General features: G+C 44.6%; 1 protein-coding gene across 2 annotated transcripts in view; it reads left to right on the forward strand.

Annotated features, from left to right (window-relative positions):
• VPS53 (VPS53, GARP complex subunit) overlaps nt 1–21,205 on the forward strand; it is a 125,133-nt gene extending 103,928 nt beyond the window's left edge. For both annotated transcript variants that reach the window (XM_005693305.3, XM_005693307.3), the window contains 4 exons: nt 2,007–2,076; nt 15,470–15,607; nt 17,708–17,812; nt 18,260–21,205. In XM_005693305.3, coding sequence (XP_005693362.1) covers nt 2,007–2,076; nt 15,470–15,607; nt 17,708–17,812; nt 18,260–18,430 — 484 coding nt within the window. In that variant the 3' untranslated portion in view covers nt 18,431–21,205. The remainder of the gene's footprint in view (nt 1–2,006; nt 2,077–15,469; nt 15,608–17,707; nt 17,813–18,259) is intronic.

Raw genomic sequence — 25,100 nt, forward strand, 5'->3', positions numbered from 1 at the left:
CATATAAACTTCCTGGTAAAGTCCTGGTACCAAGCCGACATTTAAAAAGTATTAGCTGCTGCCATTATTATTTATTGTTCATTCAGCATGCAGCCCCTTGAGCACCCACTGTGTTCCAGCTGCAGAATTCAGTGCTTTGACTAAGTAGACGTGGTCCCTGGCTTCATTTGCCTTACGGTCAAGTGGAAGGAAATAAACATGTCAGCAAATAAGTATAACCAGGTAAGTTATTTATTAGGTTGGAGTCTGTGGACTCTGCAGAGTATGGTGGAGGGGACTGAGGAGAGGCTTCACAGGAAAGCTGTCCTTGAGCAGAGTCCAGGAGATACATGTGTGTCCTGACCCGCAAGGTGGTGGGGAAGGCATTCTGGGCAGAGGGAGCAGTGTGAGCAAAGGCACAGAGAATTCAGATTGCCTAGAGTCGTAGGATCTGCATGTGGCCAGCCAGCCTGAATCACAAGGTACCAGGGCTCAGCGAGATGGGGCTAGACAGTCAAGGAGGGTCTATCTGCAAGAGTTGTGATCAGAGGAAGGTCCTAACCATATTTGCATCTGAAATAAATCCCATTAATGGCTGATGGATTAGAAGTGATGAGGCTGAAGGCTGGGAGACCAGTTAGGAAACAACTGAAAGAGCTCTAGTGAGGAGGAGAAGGGCAGCAGCCAGGGGAGGGTCAGGAAGGGTGGGTGTGGGTTTTGAGGAAAGAACTGAGAACTTACTGGATTTCAGGGTTGAGGGCAAGTCTGTGGCTTCTGACTTGAATGCCTGCGCAGAGGAGATCTAGTCTCTGAGCCTGGATCCAGGGTAGGGCAGAGTCTTGGATGTGCTGGGGTGGAGGTGCCAGTGCCATGCCAATGGGCTCTCCAGTAGGTCTCTCAGAGTGGCACAAACCTTCTGGAAAAAACGTAGAGAGAGCAAAGAGAAAGGCGGGCATGAACCTGAGAGCAGCTTGTAAAGTGAGGAGAGGGGAGGCTGGCCAGCCTTTACCTCAGCCTCCAAGTCTTGCTTTCGGCCATGGGCGCTATGTTCTCCTGGTCTTCGAATCTGGCCTGATTTTAGGCGTTTCTGGTTCCCATGCCTTCTGTTCAGCAGCAGTACAACTCAGCCTTCCCTACTCAGGGCTCTGCAGGGTTTTCTTAAAAAAAAAAAAAAAACCCTCCTGACCTGTTAAAATTATATTCTCTTTCCCCAGATGAGCATCATCAATCCACCTGGCCCAGGTTGCCCTTCAGTCCCCAGTAAATACTTTGGAGATTGTTTATTTTGTTCCCTGATCTGACAGTTACTCCCTTAGCAATTATTTCCTATGTTCGCATTTAAGATCCCATAACCACCTCATGTATATTCGGTTGTCACATCCATTAGGATGTTTTCAGCTACTCGTCATAGAAGGCCTGACTCAAACTGACTTAAGCAGTGAATTTTTTTTTTCCATGTAACCGAAGTCTGGAGATCGGACAGATCCCAAGATGGCTGATGCAGTGGTTCAGCAATGTTACTAAGGACCCAGGTTCTCTACTGACCCTCCTCTCCTTGGGCCTGGCTTCATCCTTAGAACAGTGGGAAAATGACAGCTCTAGATGTTAAATCCAAACACACAAACAGGCTGAAAAAGAAGAGAGTCTTGCCCCCGCTGTGCAGTGAAGTCCTTCCTTCCCGCTGGCTTGGATCATGTCCTCTAATTGTCAGCACCAGCAGCAGTCACCCAAGGAACCCCATTCTCTGCCTGGCTAAGGCTAATTAGAATCCACCTCTGTTGTTTAGGAGGAATCAGCTTTTCCCCAGCATCCCAAGGCCAGATTTACCTAAATAAAACCAGGGCTTTCATTAGAGGGGGGAAAAAAAAAAAAGAAAAAGAATCCATGCTGGTAGGACATAAGAATATCTACTTTAATTCTCCATTTTCTTCAGAAGGAAGTATAAGAACTTTAAAAAATGAAAAATTTCTGCAGTTCTTTACCAAAGAGAAAATGAACCTAATCCGTCACTTCTTTTTTATCCACAGCTCCTTCATTCCCAAGTTCATCACCCACCTCTTCAAGTGCAAGCCAATCAGCATGGTGGGGGCAGAACAGGTGAGGTGAAGCTGGTATAGGGCTGTTCCCCTCACTTTTATTGTGGATCAGACCGCATATCTTTCTAGTCCAGAAGCACTATGTAAACGTAAAACCACCAGTTTCCCCTGTATGAGGACAGAATGATGATCTGGCAGCTTAATTCATTCATCCATTTATTTAAAGCATTTTTTTCCATTGAGCACACCCCCTAAGTACCTGGGCCTTATTCTAGGGACAGGGCATACCACAGTGAACAGGCAGACAAGACCTCTCCTTCATGATGTTTACACTCTAGTAAGAAAAGACAGATAACATACAAGTAACAGATAAGTTAGAAGATCATTTTTACCTCAGTATGCAGGGTATAAAGCTAGGTTATCTGAAAGAATACCTTAGGAGCATGATAGTCATTATATTCTTTATGTATTTATGTGCCACGTGCTTAGCCACTCAGTCGTGTCCGACTCTTTGCAGCCCCATGAACTGTAGCCTACCAGGCTTCACTGTCTGTGGAATTTTCCAGTCATATTTTTATAGAGAAGTATTCTGTTAAAATATTTATTTACCCATTCATTCGGCTGCTTCAGGTGTTAGTCGCAGCACATGGAATTTTCCCTGCCTCGCGTGGAATCTTTCTGTTTCAGTACACTGACTCTCTAGTTGCAGTGCGCAGGTTTAAGTAGTTGTGGCATGTGGGCTGAGTTTCTCCACAACACATGGGATCTTAGTTCCCCAACCACAAATCAAATCCATGTTCAAGCATTGCAAAGTGAAAGTGTTTTAGTCACTTGGTTGTGTCCTACTCTTTGCGACCCCATAGACAGTAGCCCTTCAGGCTCCTCTGTCCAGGGAATTCTGCAGGTAAGAATACTGGAGTGGGTAGCCATTCCCTTCTCCAGGGAATCTTCCCAACCCAGAGATCAAACGTGGGTCTCCCGCATTGCAGGCTGATTCTTTCCTGTCTGAGCCACCAGGGAAGTGTATTGCAAGACAGATTCTTAACCACTGGACTACCATGGAAGTCCCTAAATATATTCTTTACATATTTATATTCTGTATATGCTCTGTTCTATGAGGAGTAGTGGCTTTAGGCTGGATGGTTGGAGGAGGCACCTCTGAGAGCTGGGGCCGGAGGAGGACTAGGAGAAAAGCATCTGGGCAGAGGGAGCCACAGTGGCTCTCGGTTACTCTGGGTCCTAGTGGCTGGGGCAGAGGCCGCCTACGAGCAACAAGCAAAGACAGGCGCATCTTTTTGGTACGGAGAAGCTCTGTTCACCTCACCCAGCAAGTCTTCCTCCACCGGCCCCACCCTGCTCACTTGAATTCTATGCCTCAAGACATGTCTACATAGATGGTGCTGCCTCAGCGCTGCTGAGTTGAATTGGGTACCATGGCAGTTGCCTCTGCTCAGATACCACCTGTTCACACTCTGTAATTTGAACAGCTTGAGTTTGGAGAACAGTTTAAGCTCCTTTAAAAACAACAATATTCAGCCCCTAATTCATTTTCTGTTTGTTTATAATTGTTCAAGCCATTTAATTGTAGCTCCTTAATCTTCATACAGATGTAAACAGAAGGCTCAGTTTGCCCTTATTCTCATTATTTTTGAAGGTTTAGTTGTTCTTTGTTTTTAATTGAAGTACAGTTGATTGACAGTGTGGTATTAATTTTAAGTGTACAGCAAAATGATTCAGTTATATGTATACATATATCTATTCTTTTTCAGATTCTTTTCCCTTAGAAGTTATTACAAAATATTGAGTATGGTCCCCCAGCCCCTAATTATTTAAAAACACTTACTTAGATGCAAACTGTTCATGTACTGATCATGTATGATCCCTTTATATTCATTAAAATAAATCCTCTGTATACCTTTATTCAGCAATACTGAACTGATTTCAGTTGCTTTCTATATTTGAAAGAACTACATTTTTAAGTAAGGAGAATATATAATTCAAGGCATTTCCATAACTCCTGCTCTTCCACTGGATTAGTTGACTGGGTGGCGGCTCAGCTCTCCTAGCTCCGTGACTTGCCCCAACCCTGGGCCCTTGGCCGTGCTGGTCTGAGTCAGGCCTCAGGAGGGCGGCAGGTCAGCATGTGCCCTGGTGTATCATGGGTCCATCAAAAAGTATCAAAGCCAGAGATGTAATACCTGTGAATAACAGGCATCTCTTGAATCTCATAAGTGCTGTATGTTTTATACTCTTTTTGTAAGTGAGTGGCCTTCCTACACTATAGCAAGGCAGTAGGTGTGAGCCTTAAGGTTATGGGCTCCAGAATCACTAAGGTCTGATGCTGAATCCTGTCTCTGCCACCCAGCAGCTGTTTGTCTTTAGACAAGTTACTTACCCTTCAAGGGCTTTAGTTTCCTCATCTATAAAATGGGGATAATCACAGTACCACCTCACAGGGTAGTTGTGAGGATTAAACAAGATAATGTACTGAAGAAGGTCAGCAAGGAGATCAAACCAGTCAATCCTAAAGGAAATCAACCCTGAATATTCATTGCAAGGACTGATGCTGAAGCTCTAATACTTGGCCATCTGATACAGAAAGCCGACTCACTGGAAAAGGTCCTGATGCTGGGAAAGACTGAGAGCAGGAGGAGAAGGGGGCAACAGAGAATGAGATGGTTGGATGGCATCACTGACTCAATGGATGTGAGTTTGAGCAAGCTCCAGGAGATAGTGAAGGACAGGGAAGCCTGGCCTGCTGCAGTCCATGGGGTCACAAAGAGTCAGACACAGCTTAGTGACTGAATAACAACAGTGCATTGAAGTGCTTGACCCAACATCAGGCACATGGGAAGCCCTCGAGAAATGCCAGCTCTTACTATTAATAGTTTGTTTCTCTGTCAGTGCCTGTCTTCTCACATGGAAACATCTAGTCAATGCTTGACGTGGGCTGTCTGGCTGACCAGCTTAGCAGAGTCAGAAGCATTGTTTCAGCAAACGTCCTGGGAGGTTGTGTGGACTCAGACACTAATCGACTGCGTCTGAGTGTAGAGTTTCAGTGTTTGGAAATTCTTGCCGCTTGCACGTCATAAGCACAGAATGAACCCTCTCCTCAGGAAACAGCAGAATAATGCCCCAGCACGTCCAGCTTCATGAGCACATGTTCACCAGGGACCCTCTTCACCTCACTGCTGTGTGTGATGAGAGAGGACATAGAGTGGTTGCTCTTAGTGGGTCCAAGAGAAGCTTTGGATTCTGTTTCTGGTCTCTAGAAACTAATTTTCTCAAGTCTCTAGAGTTGATGAAGCCCCTGGAACAGAGTTGATTCATTGGGAACATGTTTCCATGAGTTTGCAGCTCTGCCCAGGCCTTGCAAGCTGATTTAGTGTCCAGCAACCATGCTATTTTCATCTTGTCACATGAATCCAATGTCATATCTATTTTCCTCAGATTTTCCTTTCTCTAAAAGAATGTTAAAATAATCAACTCAGACTCCAAAAGCCCGCATCTTCAGAAAAATATCAGTTTGGCCAGTATTCTGCTTTGAGATGTGAATGAGAAAACCATCTGGAAACTGGCTTTTGACTTCATCAGACCCCAGACAAACGTGAGTGGGTGGCAGGGGAGCATAGATCTCAATAGGCCCTGCCTCGGGTGAGGGTGGAGAGGCCATGAGTAGGAACTGTAGGGCATCGTGGCCCTTGAAAGATCCCCACGTGAAGCTCAGGTTTAGCTGGGGTCCGTGCTTGCCGGAGTATCTGGGCTTAGAAGCCCATGCAGTCATGGAGCTGGAGGCATGATCACTCAAGCAGCAAAACCACAGGAAACTGGAAGTTACCAGAGAGAAGTTCATAGATTAAGACAGATTCTGGGACTTCCCTTGTGGCCCAGTGATTAAGACTTCACTTTCCAGTGCAGGGGTACGGGTTCAGTCCCTGGTCGGGAAGCTAAGATCCCACGTGCTTCTCAGCCAAAAAACCAAAACATAAAACAGAAGCAGTGTCATAACAAATTCAATAAAGACTTTAGAAAATGGTCCACATTTTTTAAAAAAATTGTTAAAACTCCTGCTTAAAAAAAAGAAAGAAAAAAGTCTTGATGAAACAGATTCTGTCACAAGTCTTATAGCAGCTGTAATCCAAGTTTAACAAAAGCTGTGAGAGTCAAGGATTGAGGCCTAATCTCAGAGGCCTCTGCCACAAAGGTACTAGATCCTAATTTTAGATTGCATTTTAATACTTGTGTCAAAAATAGTAAAGGAGACATTTTCCTGCTCTTGATTCTTTCCCTGATCACTTTATAAAGTAAATTATTTCTCTTTGGGCCCCAGAGTCTGCCTGAGCAATTGCAAGGGCATGCGGAACTGAACCATACCAGTATTTGTCATGCTTCTTGCTAGTTTGTGATTTTCAGAGAATCTTGTGGGATTTGCAGGGTCATTAATTAGTCTTTTGGCCACAGTATGTATGACCAAGCACACAGTAGAAATGGAATCCGTTTGCACAAACTTAACAGAGGAAGCAGCTCACTGTTGTGTCAGGAAAAGGACCCAGGGTATTTTTAAGCACTCCTTTGGGGGGGAAAAAGTGTACTAATAAAATTTAATACATGTAAATGACCATTTTTTAAAAGAACGACAAAACCTCAGCAAGCTAGGAATAGAAGAAAATCTGTTAAAGGTGATTTTATTTTAAAAGGGTATATACAGAAACATATGTGTTGGTCTACATGGATAAATCCATTTGTCGAAACTGTACAGTTAAAAATTATACATTTCAGTGTATGTAAATTTAACCTCAGAAAAATTAAGTGAGGGACAGGGAGTGGTTGCAGCAGGGTTTCTCAGCCTCTGCACTATTGACATTTGGGGCTAGAGAAGCTTTTTTGTTGTGGGGCTGCCCTGTGCATTATAAGATGTTTGGCACCATCCCTTACCACTACCCACTAGTTGTCAGTGATACCCTGCCAATGTTGACAACCAAAAATACATCCAGACATTGCCAGATATCCAGGCCGGGGGTGGAAGGATGAACTAACACCCCCCTTCGCCAGCTGAGAGCCAGTGTATTATAGGCATAGATGAACTGAGATGAGCATGTGAGAATGTCTCTGGTTAATACAACCGACTGCATAAGGAGTCACTGTATTCTTCTATTTATGTCATACATGTTTGAAACTCTCCATAATAACAAAATCTTTTTTTTAATGTAGTGGTCCACCCTCACATAATACCCACTTTAAGTGATATCCACAATAAAATTTTGAGAAATGACACGAAACTCAATTAGTGCTTAAAGTAAGTTCCTTCTAGATTTTCTGATTATGGAATGTGTGTTCAGAAAAGCTAAACTTTCTCCTTCCTTTTTTTTCAATGTACTTGTGTATCTGTGCACACTGTACAGCTTTCTCCCCTTTGTTCAGCCCTTCTCTATTTCTAAGGAGCTTTTTGAATGTCTTCACTCCCTAACCACTCACTTTTCTCTGTCTTGTTAGCTCTGGCCCATCTTGACTTTTATGAGACCATCCTGTCCACCGAGAACTTGAAGCCTCCTCTATCACTCAGTCGAAAAGGGGCCTCCCTTTGTGCCACACAGAGCAAAGAGACAGGCACAGCCACACTCCACAGGGGTTTATGCCCATGGCAGGATCATCAAGGTCCTGGAGATGGGAGGACCGAGCAAGCTCATGAATGAAATGAATCGGTTAATAGGAAAAAAAATTGCTGTAAACATCACACTTAATGGTCAAATATAGAAAGATTTTTCTCTTGACATTAGGAACAAGACAAGGATGTCTGCTGTCAACATTTCTGTCCCATGTTGCTCTTGAAGTCCGGGCCAGGAAAATAAGGCAAAAAATAAAATTTTAAAGAAATAAAAGGTATACAATTAGAAGGGAAAAAACAAAGCTGTCGTTTTTCACATTTTACAGAGAACATGACTGTGATTGACAATATCCAGAAGAATCTATAGACAGACGATTAGAATAGAAATTCAGTAGGCGGGGGCCAATATGAGGTCAGTATTTAAATTATTTTCAATATTTGTATATACCAGCAACAAACAATTTAAAAAATTTTAATGAAACCATATACAGTAAAATCTAGGTAGTAATAAGTATTTTTAAAATGTGAGTCTTCTACACAAAAAATGATACAGTATTAAGAGATATTAAGGAAAATCTTTAAAATGACAGGAAGGTCCATGTTCATATGTTAAAAGACTCAATACTTTTTTTTTTTTTTTTTAATTTTTGGTCACTCTGCATGACATGTGGGATCTTAGTTCCCCAACCAGGGACTGAACCCCTACTCCCTGCACTGGCAGCAGAGTCTTAACCACTAGACTTCTAGGGAAGTCCCATGAGCTCAATATTTTTAAAATGTCAATTCTTTCAAAGTTATAGATAGAGTGAAATCCCAGCAGGGGTGGGATGGGTGCTTGTGGGTGTGAATGTAAATTGATAATCGGATTCTAAAAGTTGGATGGAAATGCAAAAGACCAGAAATAGCTGAAATAACTATTAAGAAAGAAAACAGAGTTGGAGGATTTAAACTTCAAGATACCAGGGCTGCTTTTAATGCTAAAGTAGTTAAGCACACAGGGACAAATGGGCCAACAGAAAGGAATGGAGCTCAGAAGTTAACCCACACGTACACAGACACTTGATTTATGGCAAAAGCAGCCCTATAATTCAGTTGGGAAGGGATGGTCTTCTCAGTAAACAGTGCTGGGTAATTGAATATCCACGTGGGAAAAAAGTTAATCTTTATTTTTTGTAAGGAACTTTTTGATGTGGGCCATTTTTAAAGTCTTTGTTGAATTTGTTACAGTATTACTTCTGTTTTATGTTTTTCTGTTTTTGGAAGTCCCGGAAAAGAATTAATCTTAACCCTAACCACACACCATATACAAAAGTCAGTTCCCAAAAAAACAAATCAGTTCCAGTGAGGATGTGGAGAAATTAGAACCCTCATACACTGCTGGTGGAAATGCAAAATGCTGCAACCATTTGGGGAAACAGTTTGACCGTTTCTCAAAATGTTAAACATGGAGTTACCATATAACCCAGCAATTCCACTCCTAGATAGAAACCCAAAAGAACTGGAAAAGTGTGTCATGTAAACCGTTGTACACAGATATTCAGAATGGCATTATTCATAATAGCCAAAAAGTAGAAACAACTCAAATGCCCATCAGTTGATGAATGGATAAACAAAATGTGGCTTAATCTTACAAGGCAATATCATTCAGCTGTAAATAGAAATGAAGTACTTACTCATGCTGCAACACAGATGAGCCTTGAAAACATTATGCTAAGTGAACGAATCCTAGACAAAAGGTCACAGAACGTATGATTCCATTTATATGGAATGTCCAGAGCCGGCAGATCCGCAAGACGGAAAGCAGACTACTGGTTGGTAAAGGCTGGAGGAGAGGAGGGAAAGAGATGCGATTGCTAATGGCCATGGAATTTATTTGTGGCATGATGAGATGTCTGGAACCGAACAGTACACTTTTAAAAGGTGAATTTATCTCAAAAAAAAAAAAGAAAAAACCAACTCCAGGTGGATTATAGCTCTGAAAATGAAAGATAAGACAACAAAACTTCTGGAAGATAAAAGGAGAATATTTTTATGACTGTGGGTTAGGCAGAGATCCCTTAACAAAACATTAAAAGTACTAATCGTAAAAGAAGAGATTATTTGGAGTTTAAGGACTTGTTTTTGTCAAAAGACCAGCCAGAGTAGCAGATGATATTTGCAATATATGTAACTGACAGAGTACTCATATTCTAAATATATCCTTTTAAAAATCTCTAACATATCACTTGTGTGGAATCTTAAAAGGAAAAAAAAACCAAAACTCGATTTCAGAGAAACAGAGAATCGAATGGTAGTTGCCAGGGGCTAGGGGAAGCAGGAAATGGAGAGACGGAAGTCAGAGGGTGCTGCTGCTGCTGCTAAGTCGCTTCACTCATGTCTGACTCTGTGCGACCCCATAGACAGCAGTCCACCAGGCTCCCCCGTCCTTGGTATTCTCCAGGCAAGAACACTGGAGTGGGTTGCCATCTCCTTCTCCAATACATGAAAGTGAAAAGTGAAAGTGAAGTCGCTCAGTCGTGTCTGACCCTCAGCGACCGCATGGACTGCAGCCTTCCAGGCTCCTCCACCATGGGATTTTCCAGGCAAGAGTACTGGAGTGGGGTGCCATTGCCTTCTCCAAGGTCAGAGGGTACACACTTTCAGTTCTAAGGTGAGTAAGTTCCAAGGACCTAACGTACAGCATGATAACTGTAATTAATAATACAGTGTGACGTACTTGAAATTTGCTGAGAGTAGGTCTTAAGCATTCTTACCACATACGCAAAAGGAGAGTTAATTATCTTGATCTTATTAATCATTGCACAAAGTGTATGTATATCAAATAATCACCTTGTACACTTTAAATATATGCAGTTAAAGTGTATTTGTCAATTATTCCTGAATAAAGTTGAAAAATGTACTTTAGAAAAACCTCAACAAATCAATTAGAAAAAAGATGATCAGCCAGTAGAAAAGATGGCAAAAGACTTGAACAGGTGCTTCAAAAAGAGGCTCGCCAGTAAGCATATTAATTGTCTAGGGAAATGTAAATTAGAATCACAGAATCAGAATGGCTAAAATTAAAAAAGACCAAGAATACCAAGTATTGGTGAGAATGTAAAGCAACTGGAACTTTCAGGCATTCCTGATAGGACTGGAAATTAGTGCAGCCAAACTGGAAACCTATCAGACAGTCTCTACTAAAGCTAAACATATGCCTGCCCCTTGATCCGGCAATTCTACGTAGATGCTACCCCCAGAGAAATGAGGGTGTGTGGCCACCAAAGACATGTACAAGAATGTTCATAGCAGGTTAATGAGCAGCAGACCAGTCCTGAGGCACAGAGGGCAGAAGAGTGGTAGCCTTTGTTGGGAAGGAAGAGCGTTGACTGGAAGAGAACCCGAGGAAGCCTTCTGGGATGCAAATAATGTCCCAAGTCATCTTTTTAATTTATTTTTTTAATTGAAGTATAGAGGAATTGAAGTACTGCTGCTGATGTCCAGCAAAGTGATTCTGTTATGTACATGTGCATATATATATATATATGAAGATTATGTAGTCTTTTTCATGTTCTTTTCCGTTACAGATTATAATAAGATACTGAATATAGTTCCCTGTGTTATATAGTAGCACCATGTTGTTTATCTATTTTGTCCATAGTAATGTGTATCTGCTAATCCCAAACTCCTAATTTATCCACCCCCCGCCGCCCCCACCTTTCACCTTTGGTAACCGTAAGTTTGTTTTCTATGTCTGTGAATCTGTGCCTGTTTTATAAATAAATTCATTTCTATTGTATTTAGATTTCAGTATATATAAGTGATATCATATGATGTTTGACTTAACTTCACTTAGTATGATGATGTCTGGGTCCATGCATGTTGTTGCAAATGACAGTATTTCATTCTTTTGTGGCTGAGTAGTATTCCATTGTGTGAACACAACATCTCCTTTATCCTTTTGTCTATTTTGTTTGTTTTGGAGTATAACTAGTTTACAGTGTTGTGTTAGTTTCTGCTCTGCAGTGAAGTGAATCAGCCGTACGCATACATATCTATCCCTCTTGGACCTCCCTCCCGCCTCACCCCCATCCCACCCCTGTAGGTCATCACAGAGCACTGACTTCATTCATTGGTTGATGGGGAAATGACTCATGTCTTTAACTAGGCTGTAGGGTGTATGTGCTGTGCTGTGCTTAGTCGCCCAGTCATGCCCGACTCTTCGTGATCCCATGGACTATAGCCCACCAGGCTCCTCCGTCCGTGGGAATTCTTTAGGCAAGAATACTGGAGTGGGTTGCCATGCCCTCCTCCAGCGGATCTTTCCTGGAGAATCGACCCAGGGATCAAATGCAGGTCTCCCACACTGCAGATGGATCCTTTGCTGTCTGAGCCACCAAGGAAGCCCCATAGGGTGTATATATATGTAATAATTTATCAAGCTGTGTACTTGGTCTTTGTGTACTTTACTGTACGAAAGTTATACCTTTAAAAAAAAAGGAACGAGGAAAGAGACAAGACATGTCCTCACCTTGGCCCACCTATTCCTCATACCCTGAACTGTTTTCCACATCACCTCATTTAGAAACTTAGTGTTATATAAGCAGCCTTTCCCTTCTAGGAGTGTGCCTTTATTTTGTCTGCTCAAAGGTTCTATCACTGTGATAGTCATGTTGTCCCCCAAGAGGTGTCAGAGCTTTCCATTAATGCGCGATGACCCTTCCCAGGCATAGCATGCTGGCCAGCTTTGCACCCCAGTAGCCCACCAACAACATGAGCCATATCACCCCCAAAATGTTTCTCTGAGGCTCAGCCAAATTTGGCTGACAGCCACCTCTTGCCCAGTGCCTCATGCATAAGGAGATGAACTTTTAGCTATTTTCAAAGATGAAAGCCAACAGATTTTCATGATAAATGGGCCGTTTCACCTCCATTTCCCACGGACAGCCGCAAAGTCTGTCGGACTAGCTCCCACCTATTCTGACTGCACTACTTCCGGTAAAACCTGAGACCAAGGCTTCCATCTGTTCATCTGTCTGGTGAGGAGAGAATTTTACTGTGACTGGCCAAGAATTGAGAATGTCCTATCTTTCAAAATATGGGAGATACTAGAAGGTTATGTCTGGTTCATTCAAAACTCTTCCTGTCACTTAAGACTGTACAATTATTTATGCATATAATATTCTCTGGGAAGTAGAAAGTACAGAAAAAACAGGAAATATCCCCATACCTTTTAAAATAATCATTGATTTTTTTTTCCTGCTAGCAGATAATGCTAAGACACGGCTTTGATTTTGACAAGACGCTGAAATTCTACTACATAGAAGATAAAGTTGAATCCTTTCTAGGCCTCAGATATTTAATAGCATACTATGAAAAAAGAAGAGACGGAAAAACATAGTTCCAGTTAATAAAAGTATAGAAAATAATGTCAAGAATATCAGCTTCCCACTTAGCTTAGTCAGATCTTAACATGGTCCTATATTTGCTGTAAATCTTTTTTATATAAATTATAATTATGGCTGAAGTCCCCTGTGGACCTACCCTGCCATGCCTCTCCCTCCATGCCCAGAGATAATCACTATTCTGATTTTGATTTTATCATTCCCATATGTGCTTTGATAAGTTACATGTGTGTGCATCCAAAAACGATATATAATTTTGTTTTGCAAATGTTTAAACTTGATACAAATGGTACTATACATATCATTTCCCCAGTTGCTTTTTTTGCCCAACATAATAATGGTTTCTGAGACTTAGCTGTGAGATATAGGTTGTTTGCGTCGCTTACTTTAACTTCAGTGTCATATTCCATTGCCTGAATATAGCGCTGTGTGTCTATCCATTCTGCACCATTGATGGGCATTTAGGCTGTTTCCAATCTTTTGCTTTTACAAACAGTGGATTCAAGGAACCTTTTTTGACATGGGCAAGAATTTCGCTAAAGGATATGAGTACTGTGTCACAGGTTATGCACAAATTCCACTAGAAAATAGTACTGAAATTCCCCCAAAGTGCTTCAACCAGTTTATAATACCTCATCCTAAGTGTGAGTTTCTTTGCACTATGTGTGTGCCAACACTTGGTATTTCGACCTTTTTACTTTTGCCTTTCCGATGAGTACAAAATGATACACAGTTGTGGCTTTGATTTGTGTTTACAGGGTCACTAGTGAAACTAAGTTTCAGGAGCCTGGCGGGCTACAGTCTGTGGGGTTGTAAAGAGTTGGACACAACTGGGCACGCACACACAGCGTTTCACAGTCCTTATGAGCACTGGCGTCGCCACTTTTGCGAGGTGCCTGTTCAAATCTTTGCCCCGTTGTTGGTATTGTTTTTACTGGGGTTGCTGTTCTTTTTCTTACTGATTTTCAGGAATCAGATCTTTTCAAATTCTTACTTGTTATCTATATATCTTTGGTGAGGTAGCTGTTAAGATCTTGGGCCCATTTTTTAGTTGGATTGTTTTCTTATTGCTGAGTTTTTCTTGAAAAATCTTTGTATGTTTTAGATAACAATCCTTTATAAGATGTATCTTTTGCAAATACTTTCTCCTAATCTACAGCTTACCTTCTCACCCCCTTGACATTGTCTTTTGGAGAGCAAACATTTTTCATTTTAACGAAGACCAGTTTATCAGTTATTTCTCTAATAGATCATGTCTTTGTTTTTTTTTTAATTTATTTATTTTTAATTGAAGGATAATTGCTTTACAGAATTTTGTTGTTTTCTGTCAAACCTCAACATGAATCAGGATACATATATCCCCTCCCTTTTGAATCTCCCTCCCAGCTCCCTCCCCATCCCACCCCATCAAGGTTGATACAGAGCCCCTGTGTGAGTGTCCTGAGACATACAGCAAATTCCCATTGGCTATCTGTTTTACAGATGGTAATGTAAGTTTCTAATGGATCATGTCTTTGGTCTTATATCTAAAAAGTTATCACCATACCCAGGGTCATCTTAGGGTTTCTCTTTTGTTACCTTCTAGAAGTTTTATAGTTTTATGTTTTACATTTAGGCCTATGATCCATTTTGGGTTAGTTTTTGTGAAGGGTGAAAGGTCTGTCTAGATTCCTTTTTCCTTTTCCTTTTTTCTTTTTCTTTTTTTGCACATGGATGCTCAGTTGTTCGAGCACCGTTTGTTGAAAAGACTGTCTTTATTCCATTGAATTGCCTTTGCTGCTTTGTGAGTGATCAGTTGACTCTATTTGTGTGGACTGTATTTGTGATTTATTTCTGGGCTTTCTCTTCAGCACAATTGATCTATGTGTCCTTTCACCTGTACCACACTGTCTTGATTACTTTATTATAAATCTCATCTTGGGACTTCCTGGTGGCCCAGGCAGATTTTTAACTACTAGACCACCAAGAAGTCCCAAGATCCTGATGTTTAAATTTGGCTCAATCTCCTACGTCCTCACTAGCATCCAGAGAAACCCCAAATAGAGCAGTATGGAGTTACCATTTTTTGCCTGTTCAATAAGCAGAAATTTTAAAGACATTTGTAAGGTTCTTCATACGTATCCTGAACTGCTTTCTAAATGGAATGCAGGGGATCTGGGTTTGATCCCTGGTCTGGGAAGATTCCACATGCCGCGCACCACAACTACTGAGCCCAGGCTCTAGCGCCCTCAAGCTAGAATGAGAAGCTGCTGTAATGAGAGCCCCACACGCCACAACGAAGAGCAGCCCCCTGCTCAATGCAGCCAGAGAAAGTTCACACACACAAGTGAAGACCCAGTGCAGCCAAAAATTAAAATAAATTAAAAAAAAATTTTAATATCAAGAAAATGTTATTTATCAGCATGAGTACACTAGGTGTTGTGCCCATGTGAAGTGGCTGGGACTGTTCTGTTCTCTTCCCTCAGCTACTGCTGGACACGCACTCCCTGAAGATGGTCCTGCTTGATCTGCCTTCCATCGGCTCTCAGGTGGTGAGGAAAGCCCCGGCCAGTTACACCAAGATCGTGGTGAAAGGCATGACCCGCGCGGAGATGATCCTCAAGGTGGGACTTGTGTCTTCTTTAGGGTTTCAATTAAAAGGGCCTAGTTACCTGACCACTTATTTGAAACAGTACTGAGTACTAGTCTCAAAAAGCACAGGTTAGACCTATTCCCATCAGTCCCAAAAGATTGTCTGCATTCTTTGGCTGGACCAGACTTTGGCCTCATCAGTTATTGTTGAAAGTCAGTGCAGTGTTGCGGGGGCCAGGGTTGGGGTCAGTAATTCTGTCTGACAAATGCATTCTTTCTTGTAATGGGATTCTCTTGTAATAAGATTTGGCCAAGATTGGAGGCTGGGTGGCATTGTCACTCAATCAGCCTCCAGTCAGGGTCTCCCTGCTCTGCTTCTCTCTGCTTCCCAGCTGTCAGTTCCTCCCATTCTTGGCTTTCTAAGCTCTGCCACCTTATAAGAACTTCGAACAAATGTCGCATAGCTGATTCTAATCAGCAGATGGTTTTCTAAAGACCCATTTGACAAAATATATGTGGGGTGATGATGCTAAGAATGTCTGAAGCCTTGAACTCCTGAATCTGATTTCCACCTGGACTTGTCGAGTGGAGAGGGAGCCTCCTGGGGAGGGGAGAGAAGGCTGGAGAACAAATGGAGCTGTCAGGGGATGCTCTTAGAAGGCCAGGGCCTCCAGGCCCTTCAGGTCAGTCTGCAAGCAGAATGGCTCAAATGATGGAGGAGGGGGAGTCACGGCGGGCCCTGATGTGGCTGGACTGGGCGAGGGGCCTCCACAGACCTTGGGCTTTGACCTGAGGAAACTGAAAGCAGCCTAATCCATTTCTTCCCCAGCTGGTAGTAAACCTACTGGAGGAAGAAAACCGGACCCCCACAGTGAAAACCAAATGACTATGAACACGAGGGTTTTGATGCCAGGGCTCTCCTGCTGGTGGCACGTGAAGTTGTTGCTGTTGTTTAGTCACTGAGTCGTGTCTGACTCTTTTGCAACCCCATGGACTGTAGCCCACCAGGCTCCTCTGTCCATGGGATTCTCCAGCAAGAATCTTGGAGTGAGTTGCCATTTCCTATTCCAGGGGATCTTCCCGACCCAGGGATCACCTGCATCGACAGGTGGATTCTTTACCAGTGAGCCACCAGGGAAGCCCTGGTGTGTGAAGTGGATGTAGTTATATGAAGTTCCCGATTTTAAAGTCTCGGAAACACTGAGGCTGTTGTGGAGTTTTTGTTCTTGAGAAATTCTGCTTAACTCAATGCTTGTTGAGGCCATCCCTTGGGAACCAGGGCTTCCCTGTGGCTCAGCTGGTAAAGAATCCGCCTGCAATATGGGAGACCTGGGTTCGATCCCTGGGTTGAGAAGATCCCCTGGAGAAGGAAAAGGCTACCCATTTCGGTATTCTGGCCTGGAGAATTCCATAGACTGTATAGTCCATGGGGTCGCAAAGAATCAGACACAACTGAGCGACACTTCACTTGAGAACAACGATACGTCAGGACAGAAGGAGCAGGTACCAGAAACCCAGGAAATGTCCCAGACGGGGCCCTCCAACACAGTGTTTCCTATGGTCTTGATATTTTAAAAAAAGACACCTGGGACTCCTCCCCAGGCTCTATGAATTAGAATCTTCAGAGGAGGGACATAGGAATCTGTATGTAAAAAGCAATTCACGTGACATTTTTTATTTAGCAACCTTAGGAAGCATTGTGGTGTTGTTCAGTCGCTAAGTCATGTCTGACTCTCTGTGACCCCATGGACTACAGCACATCAGGTTTCCCTGTCCTTCACGATCTCCCGGAGCTTGCTCAAACTCATGTCCATTAAGTCAGTGATGCCATCCAACCGTCTCCTCCTCTGTTGCCCCTTTCTCCTCCTGCCTTCAATCTTTCCCAGCATCAGGGTCTTTTCCAATGAGTTGGCTCTTCGCATCAGGTGACCAAAGTATTGGAGCCTTAGCATCAGTCCTCACAGTGAATATTCAGGGTTGATTTCCTGTAGGATTGACGGGTTTGACTGGAAGCATTGCTGTAACTGGATGCTGAGATGAAACAGGCTGTCAGGACATTTCTGGAGAAGATGCTCTGCTGCCTCGGATCATAAGCGTGTCCGGCAGGCCTGACTCTCCTCTCTCCCTCACAGGTTGTGATGGCCCCTCACGAGCCGTTGGTGGTATTTGTGGACAATTACATCAAGCTCCTGACAGACTGCAACACAGAAACCTTCCAGAAGATCCTAGACATGAAGGTGAGCTCAGCATCTTGTTCTGTCCCTGGTTGCATCCTTCTCACACTCCGTGACTCACTGGGGGGTGGAGTACAGGTCCCTGGGGGGCCTCCTCAAAGTCCCCCTGCTGGGCCCAGGCTGCAAGAAGCCATTTGAGGAGGGGGAACCAGGGCCCGCGACCATGCCCCCCATCACCTCCTGATGGCAGGTAGCTGGGCTTGGCGGGGCTGCGAGAAGAGGAGGCCGCCCTCCCACATCCGGCTGCCTGGCCACTTGCCCTCTCAGCCCTTTCTCTCCTCTCCTTCTGCCCTTTCTTCCTCCCCTGCTTCTCTCCCAGGCTACTACCCAGGGCTAATATCTACCCTGGAGAAAGCACTAACCCTCAGCCTAGTGAATACCAGATACTGCACTTGCCCTTGGGTCGTTAGGAGCCAGACCTGCCATCACCCTCCTTTGTCTCCACCTCAGGGGCTGAAGCGGAGTGAGCAGAGTAGCATGCTGGAGCTCTTCCGCCAGAGGCTCCCCACCCCGCCCTCAGGACCCGAAGGCTCCAGCTCCCTGTCCCTCCTGGCTCCAACTCCAGAACAGGAGTCCTCGCGCATCCGCAAACTGGAAAAACTGATTAAAAAGAGACTGTAGGAGCACCCAGGGGGCACTTTTCCCCCTGGCCGGTGAGCCACCCACAACCGAATCCCCGGACGCCCCTCACATCTCCTGTGCTCCCCAGATCCTCAGATCATCAGTCCTGAAACTTCCTGGGATGTTTGGGTCATTCCTGGGTCGCTCCCATGCCTTGTCTTAATTCCTGCCTAATGGGAGAAGCCAAGTAAGGACTGGAGGCAATCTCTGATTCCTGTAGCAGAGGCCACAGTGGGTAAAGATGGTTCCCGGGCTTCACTGGCTGTTCCCCAGCTGCTCCCAACTGCTCCAGTCGTCACTGACTCTCTAGCCTCGCCCGCACGGTCCCGCCCTCTATGACTGTGGCCCTGTTCCCTTCCCTGTTCTGTCCTAGCACTGTGGGCCAGAGAGCCGGGCTCTCACAGCTTCCCCCATCTGCAGCTGTTGGAGGTGCCCTCTGCAGCCAGACTCCTAAGAGATGTCCTCTAGGTTTGGCTCTAGGGCTCCAGTGATGAAATGGCAGATGATAGATGTGGCGGAAGAGAGAGGTGTGGCCTTTAGCTGAGCCCTATGAAGAAAGGATGGCTAAGTAAGAAAAGTGCAAGGGGACTTGTGATCCAGTGGTTAAGACTCTGAGGTTCCAGCGCAGGTAGTGTAGGTTCGATCCCTGGTCAGGGAACTGAGATCCCATGTGCCATGTGGCCAAATAAGAAAATAAAATAGCGAGAAGTAAACCTTGCAGCCAAAAAAAAGAAAAATGCAGGAAGAGTAGAGAGGAGCACAGTGGGTCTCCCAGGCAGCTCAGTCAGCAGGTTTCCCTCTGCCCAGACAGCCATGGTGCTGCTCTGGGAAAGTTATCCAGCCCATGCTAATTGAGGTTAATGTTCTCGTCTCACTCCTGAAAGGGGGGGTGACGGGCCCATCTCCAGGCAGCCACTTTAGCCGTCTGTCATTGGCCCGGGAAGCTGGAAACGCCAGTGGACTCCCGCACCTGGTTCTTGTCACTCTTGGTGTTTACAGATCCACACTTCTTTTTGTGGTTCATTCACAAGGAGTCACTTTCTGGACATCTCCATAATGGCATTGAGATGTCAAGGCAGTTTCTCCTCTACCACCACCAGCCCCAGGTGGTCACAGCCAGAGAAGTTGCTTTCTTGATTTATTACACTGTCAGTAATCTCCAAGGAGCCAACAGATGTCAGCAGGAGTTACGTTAAGTGTCTTGTTGATGGGAGCTGAATGCTGTGTGTACGTCCTGTACAGACAGAGCCTGTTTCTCCGCTGGGGGTCTGCATCAGCATCACCTGAGGCCCTTTTTATTTTCACAAGTACAAATGCCTGGAGGTTGTGAATCAGTCAGTCTGGAAGTCTGGAGTATCGCCCAGAATACAGTTGTGAAAAGTTCCATTATGATTATAATATTTACTCCTTATGAAGAACCATTATAATAGGAACTTGCTTTATTGAAGATTTCCTATTGCACATTTTCACAAATGGGTATTTTTTTTCTGACTGTAAGCAAGTGTAATTACTGTATAATTAACCTGGTACCCAAACAGGAAAAATGTTTTTTTGCTCATAGCCAGCATCTTGAATTTTGAGTTTGTGTTGATGGAGGGACCACGGCAGAAATCATGCTGTCCCCGTCCTGACTAGGATTCTCCTTTGTTTTGATGACTAGGCCCTAAACGGAAGATTTATTTATTATTGTCACTTTGAAATAATATATATAAAGGAGCCCTCATTGATCAAAACAGTAGCTGACAACTCTGCTGTTCAGCTAAATTAGACATTGTACTGGCTCCTTCCCTCTGCTTTCTCTAGACTTCCAAAAAAAAAAGAAAACTTTGAAGTTACCTTATGTGGTTAAAATAAATATTGGTAATTTATAATTGATAAAGAGTTCTCTCCTGTCTTTACTGTGGCAAGACTTCCGGATTGCTGGTTAGAGGTGCTCAGGCTGGAGAAAGTTCTGTTTGGATCGTAATCGGGAAATAGGAACCACCACAGACAGGGTATCTTAACCTCCAAACTCAGTTCTGGGAATTGAAGCAACTACCACCACACCTCCCTCTCTTGAAGAATAAAGACCCAGTACCCAGGGCTTTGCCTACCCCACCAGAAAAGGGTGCCAACTTTCTCACACCTCAGGTGGCTCCTCGGTACAGACAGAACAAGACCAAAAGTCGACTTCCAAGGACCAGTGTGACAGTGACGGGCAGGCAGGGTGAGTGAGCAGGAGAAATGGGGGATGTGATAGCAGCCCACCCTGAATTGCTGTTGGACGAGAAACCCTAGTCCCCTGTTTATGGAACGCCAGGGAAAATGCCAGAAGTTCACAGCTGGAAATGAAATTCCTCTTGCTAGCAAGAAAAATCTCCAAAATAACCAGCTTGCTTGAGGCTGAAAGCAAGTGTTTCACACTTCTCGTCCCCTCCAAGTCAGATCGCTAAAAATAAAATGGTTAGGACTGCACTGGGCCATTTAAACAAGAGTCCTGGAAACACAGACACATGAGATGCTGGCATGCAGAAAGAGTACTGTGAGTTTTATACAGTAAAGGTAATTTTCCAGTCTCAAATTCCAATATGTATCAAAATAGATAAACCGCCCCCCCCCCACCTTCCCTGGACCCTCAAGGTTCTGTTCTGTACCTTTGGGAGATACTGATCTGCTGAAAGTAAAGGGATTGCCTTTTTGTCTAAATATCATTCCTTTTCCCCATCTGGAAGTGATTTCTTGGTGCATTATTGGAGCATAAAATATTACAGTTAATTAAAGCATTACTGGATGTCACTTGCTAGGATGTATTTCCTTACTGTTGACAGAAAACAGAACGGACTGTAGTAAAAAGTTAGCACGCCCAAGAAGCCTGGGCTCCCCCTCAGCATCTGCCCTTCTCCCTGGTGGAGATGCACCCCTCTCCTGACAGCCTGAGGAAACAGGGCACAGAACCAGGCCGTGGTGCCCATGGGCAAGGTCCTGGCACGTCCACAGGTGGGGAAACCCTCTGTGACTAGGCATAAAGCATCCTGCTTCTGATTGGGACGCCTCCTTGTGCTCCAGATTCCTGTCCCATTGACTTGCCCTCTCCGCCTCATGGCTCCGGTCTCAGCCTGCTTGTCCATGTGACTGCCAGCGGCTGTCTGTCCTGTGCGCAGTCTGCCTGTCTCCTTAAGAGCTGGGTGGGCGTTTGGCAGTGAACGTGTGAAGGAGTCTGATGTTCCCCTCAGCCCTGGAAAATCTGTGGCGGTTCTTCCGTTAGGTTGGCTTTGCGATCATTCCCGAGTTCCCATTCTTTTTTTCCACCAGCTCCCCACTTTTATAGGGTAGCCAGAAATCAGTCTGATGAGGAAAGAAGCCTTTCTGTCTAACCCACCTGGAAGAACATGGTCCGATGACTGACCTACCAATTATCTTCCTTCTTGCTTGCATAACCAGGTAAGCAGTGGCTCGTGAAGAATGCCCGTTTGAAACAGAAGCCACGACCTTCCTGGTGGCCCAGTGGTTAAGACTCCTCCTTTTAATACTCCGGGTGCTGGGGGAGAGGTGGGTTTGATTCCTGGTGGAGGAGCTAGGATCCCAGGTGCCTTGAGGCCAAAACACCAAAACATAAAACAGAAGCAACATTGTAACAAACTCAAGACTTTTTTTTTTTTTAAGGCAGTTTTTAGTATCTGTCAACAGGGGTATAATTAACAGCATGGTGAAGGTCACACAAGAGCCAGCTACACACGCACCCTTTGTCAGCCACAAGGCTGTGTGAAATGTGACCTCCTCATTGTCACTCGCCAGGCCTGGACCCCAGGTGGCTGACCTGACCAAATGGCAGGTGGCCATAGAGTTGGCTCTGTCCCTGGGCTCACTCGAACAGGAGTGAGTCCAGGGGACAACACAGCCTGCCCCCAGGGGCAGGCTGCATCTGCCGCAAGCACTGGGATGTCAAGCCTTTGCCTTTTTAGGTCCTGCTGGTGAGATCCGACTTACTCAAGAATTTTAAAAGGCTCTCCATCCTCTGTTCCCCTTGCCCTGGCAGCTGCTGTTTCCGTAGCATTTAGGGATAAACCTGCAGACGCTGAGAGAAAGAACTTCCTCCCTCCCGGGTGGTGTTGGCTGGGCTGTCTGTTATGGAAAAAGTGGCAAGTTTCCTCTGAATGCAAATCAGAAGGGTTGCCAAAGGCTTCCATCCAAAAAACTGTCTTTAGATATGGTGTCCGGTGTCCACAGAAACTCGTTTCAACTGGCCATTCCTGGCAGGGACAAAATTCCTGCCTACACTTCTTTTTTTTTTTTTTTTTGGACCTTCAATGCCCAAAAATCTCTAAGCTTGATTATCTTGGGACAGGCAGACCTAACAGGGAAGCCAGAAATTCACCAGCTCTTTGGATGGCTTTCATCCATCCAGAGTCCCCTTTCAAAAGATGTTCAGACCTCTCCCAAGGCCAGGGGAATCCCTGTAACCAGGCCCTCTCAATCCCCTTGGGGGCTACTGATAACAGAGAATGCTGGGCAATAGAGTGATAGGAAAACCTGTAAATGCTTTGTCCCCTAAGAATGTTCATCACTCTGAGAGCTCTGGTAGCCTCTGCTCAGTGATCAGATGGAATTTGCACAATGGCCATGACCCAGGGCCGCCTCCTGTTTGGAGTAATTTTTCAACACATAGGAAATTAAGAACAGCTTCTTGATAGAACTTCCCTTTGCTTCTGGGGCCAAGAAAAGTATTTACCAAGTGGTGCAATTTTCAGGGCCACCAGGTGAAACAGTAGAGAGAAACTGCAGCTTCTTCTGCTCACTTGCTCTGTGCAGATGGAAAAGAGCCCTTCTCAGGCAGAGGGGAAGCACATAGCCTTCTGAAGAGACCACAGTCCACAGAATTCTGCACAGACTGCAGTCCTGTGATTGGGCCACCTGGGGCGGCCAGTGAAACGCTTCAGCAGGCAAATGGAAAAGTAGCCAGTGTTGTATAAAGAAAACATGAGCTCACACACATACATACATACATACACACACACACACCCCAACCTCGTACCCACGCCCTACTGCAGCCCTGACACTGCTCTCAACCACTCCCAAGTCTTGGCCCCTTGGCTGACTGGCTGGCTCTGTCATCTGAGGAGGGTGCTGATGGGCCATCAGGTCCTAGTTGATGCAGCCCAGGGCTTTAGGTGCAGCCTGGCTACTGTTTGGCATGCAAATAACACTTGGTTGTGAGTAGGGCTAAGAGATCCAGGCCCTTCAGGGCTATTGGGTATCGAGGGAACTGAGTATTTACTGCCTCCTGGATAGTTTAGAGACCTCATTGGATCAAAAAACCCCTGTTAAGTGGGCATGATTTATCGGTATGGACCTGGAGGCCTGGGGAGCAAATGACGTACCCAAGGCTGTAAGACTTCTGAGGAGGCAGAGCCAGGATTTATCTCAAGACTCATTCCATCACCAGGCTCTGTGCACTGCACCAGTGCTTTTCACATGTATGAGACCCAACTTTACATAGGACTCTCGCTCTACAAACAGATAAAATGTTTTATTACTGTATTTTGTGAGTTCAAACATCTTTCAAAGCAACTCTGTGAGAACACTGAAATTATTGCAGTTAAATAGAAAGCATTTCAAAGCTAAGGTTATGGGTGGCAATTTATCCATAACCGTGACTTAGAAATGCTTCCTATTTAACCGTCCCTGGCGACGCAAAGAGTCAGCCATGACCGAGCACACACTGGCAATTTATATTCATCAACCCAGCATCCAGTTTATTTCTGTGTTTCGCTTTGGTTGCATAGAATAGAGAAATCTTGATTTAATCCAGCGAACAATTTGCAAACAGTATCAGGTTTTGTTTGTTTGTTCTCTTGAAGTCTTCACTGTATTTGTTACAATAGTGCTTCTGTAATATATTTTGGGTTGTTTGGGCCACAAAGCATGTGGGATCTTAGTTCCCAGACAAGGGGTCAAACCAGCACATCCTGCATTGGAAGGGAAGTCTTTGCCACTAGACCCCCCAGGGATGTCCCTCAGTTTTTTTTTCACTCTCCTTCCAGTCCTGGATACTCTTTGTTTAGCTAGATGTGATAGAGTCTCTTTATCCTGAGGTCTACACAGACAGAATAGCCTTGACAGGGCAGCTTAATACACCAAGTATCTGTAAAATCTCAACATTTACACCAGTAACACATTTGAGGATGTGTGTTATTACAGTTTAGAATGCTTTGTCATTAGAATAGCCTTCAAGTATGCATTCTTAAAGGGAAGATAGAATCAAAGCTTTATGTGGAGCTCCTTGGCCCCTCAAAACATCTCAAGAATTCCAGGTTCCCCAGAAGTCAGTTTGGAAGCTGCAGGCCCTCATCAGGGGCTGCCATGTAAAGGGGAGGAGGCATTTGGTGCGGTCACCTTTGTCCAGGAAAGAGTACCTTTCATCTGAAGTCCACCACCCACTCAGCAACAACCCTGAACTGTCATCCAGATCCTGTTTGAGTCTCGCTGGAGGCCACCACCTGGATTGAGCCTTGCCGCCCTTAGAAGTTGGACATCAGAGAACAAGGCACCCCTGGTGCAAGGCAGCTGTGTTCTGAGAGGAAAGCAGCGCAACCGGAACTGGGAGGAGGGGGCTTGGGCAACACTTGAAAGGAAGCCTGTCCTCCTCGGGAAACGCCCACAGCCCCAGATCTCACACCTGAGGCCTCACACG

Source organism: Capra hircus, chromosome 19 (assembly GCF_001704415.2).
Source record: "Capra hircus breed San Clemente chromosome 19, ASM170441v1, whole genome shotgun sequence".
NCBI classification, from domain to species: domain Eukaryota; kingdom Metazoa; phylum Chordata; class Mammalia; order Artiodactyla; family Bovidae; genus Capra; species Capra hircus.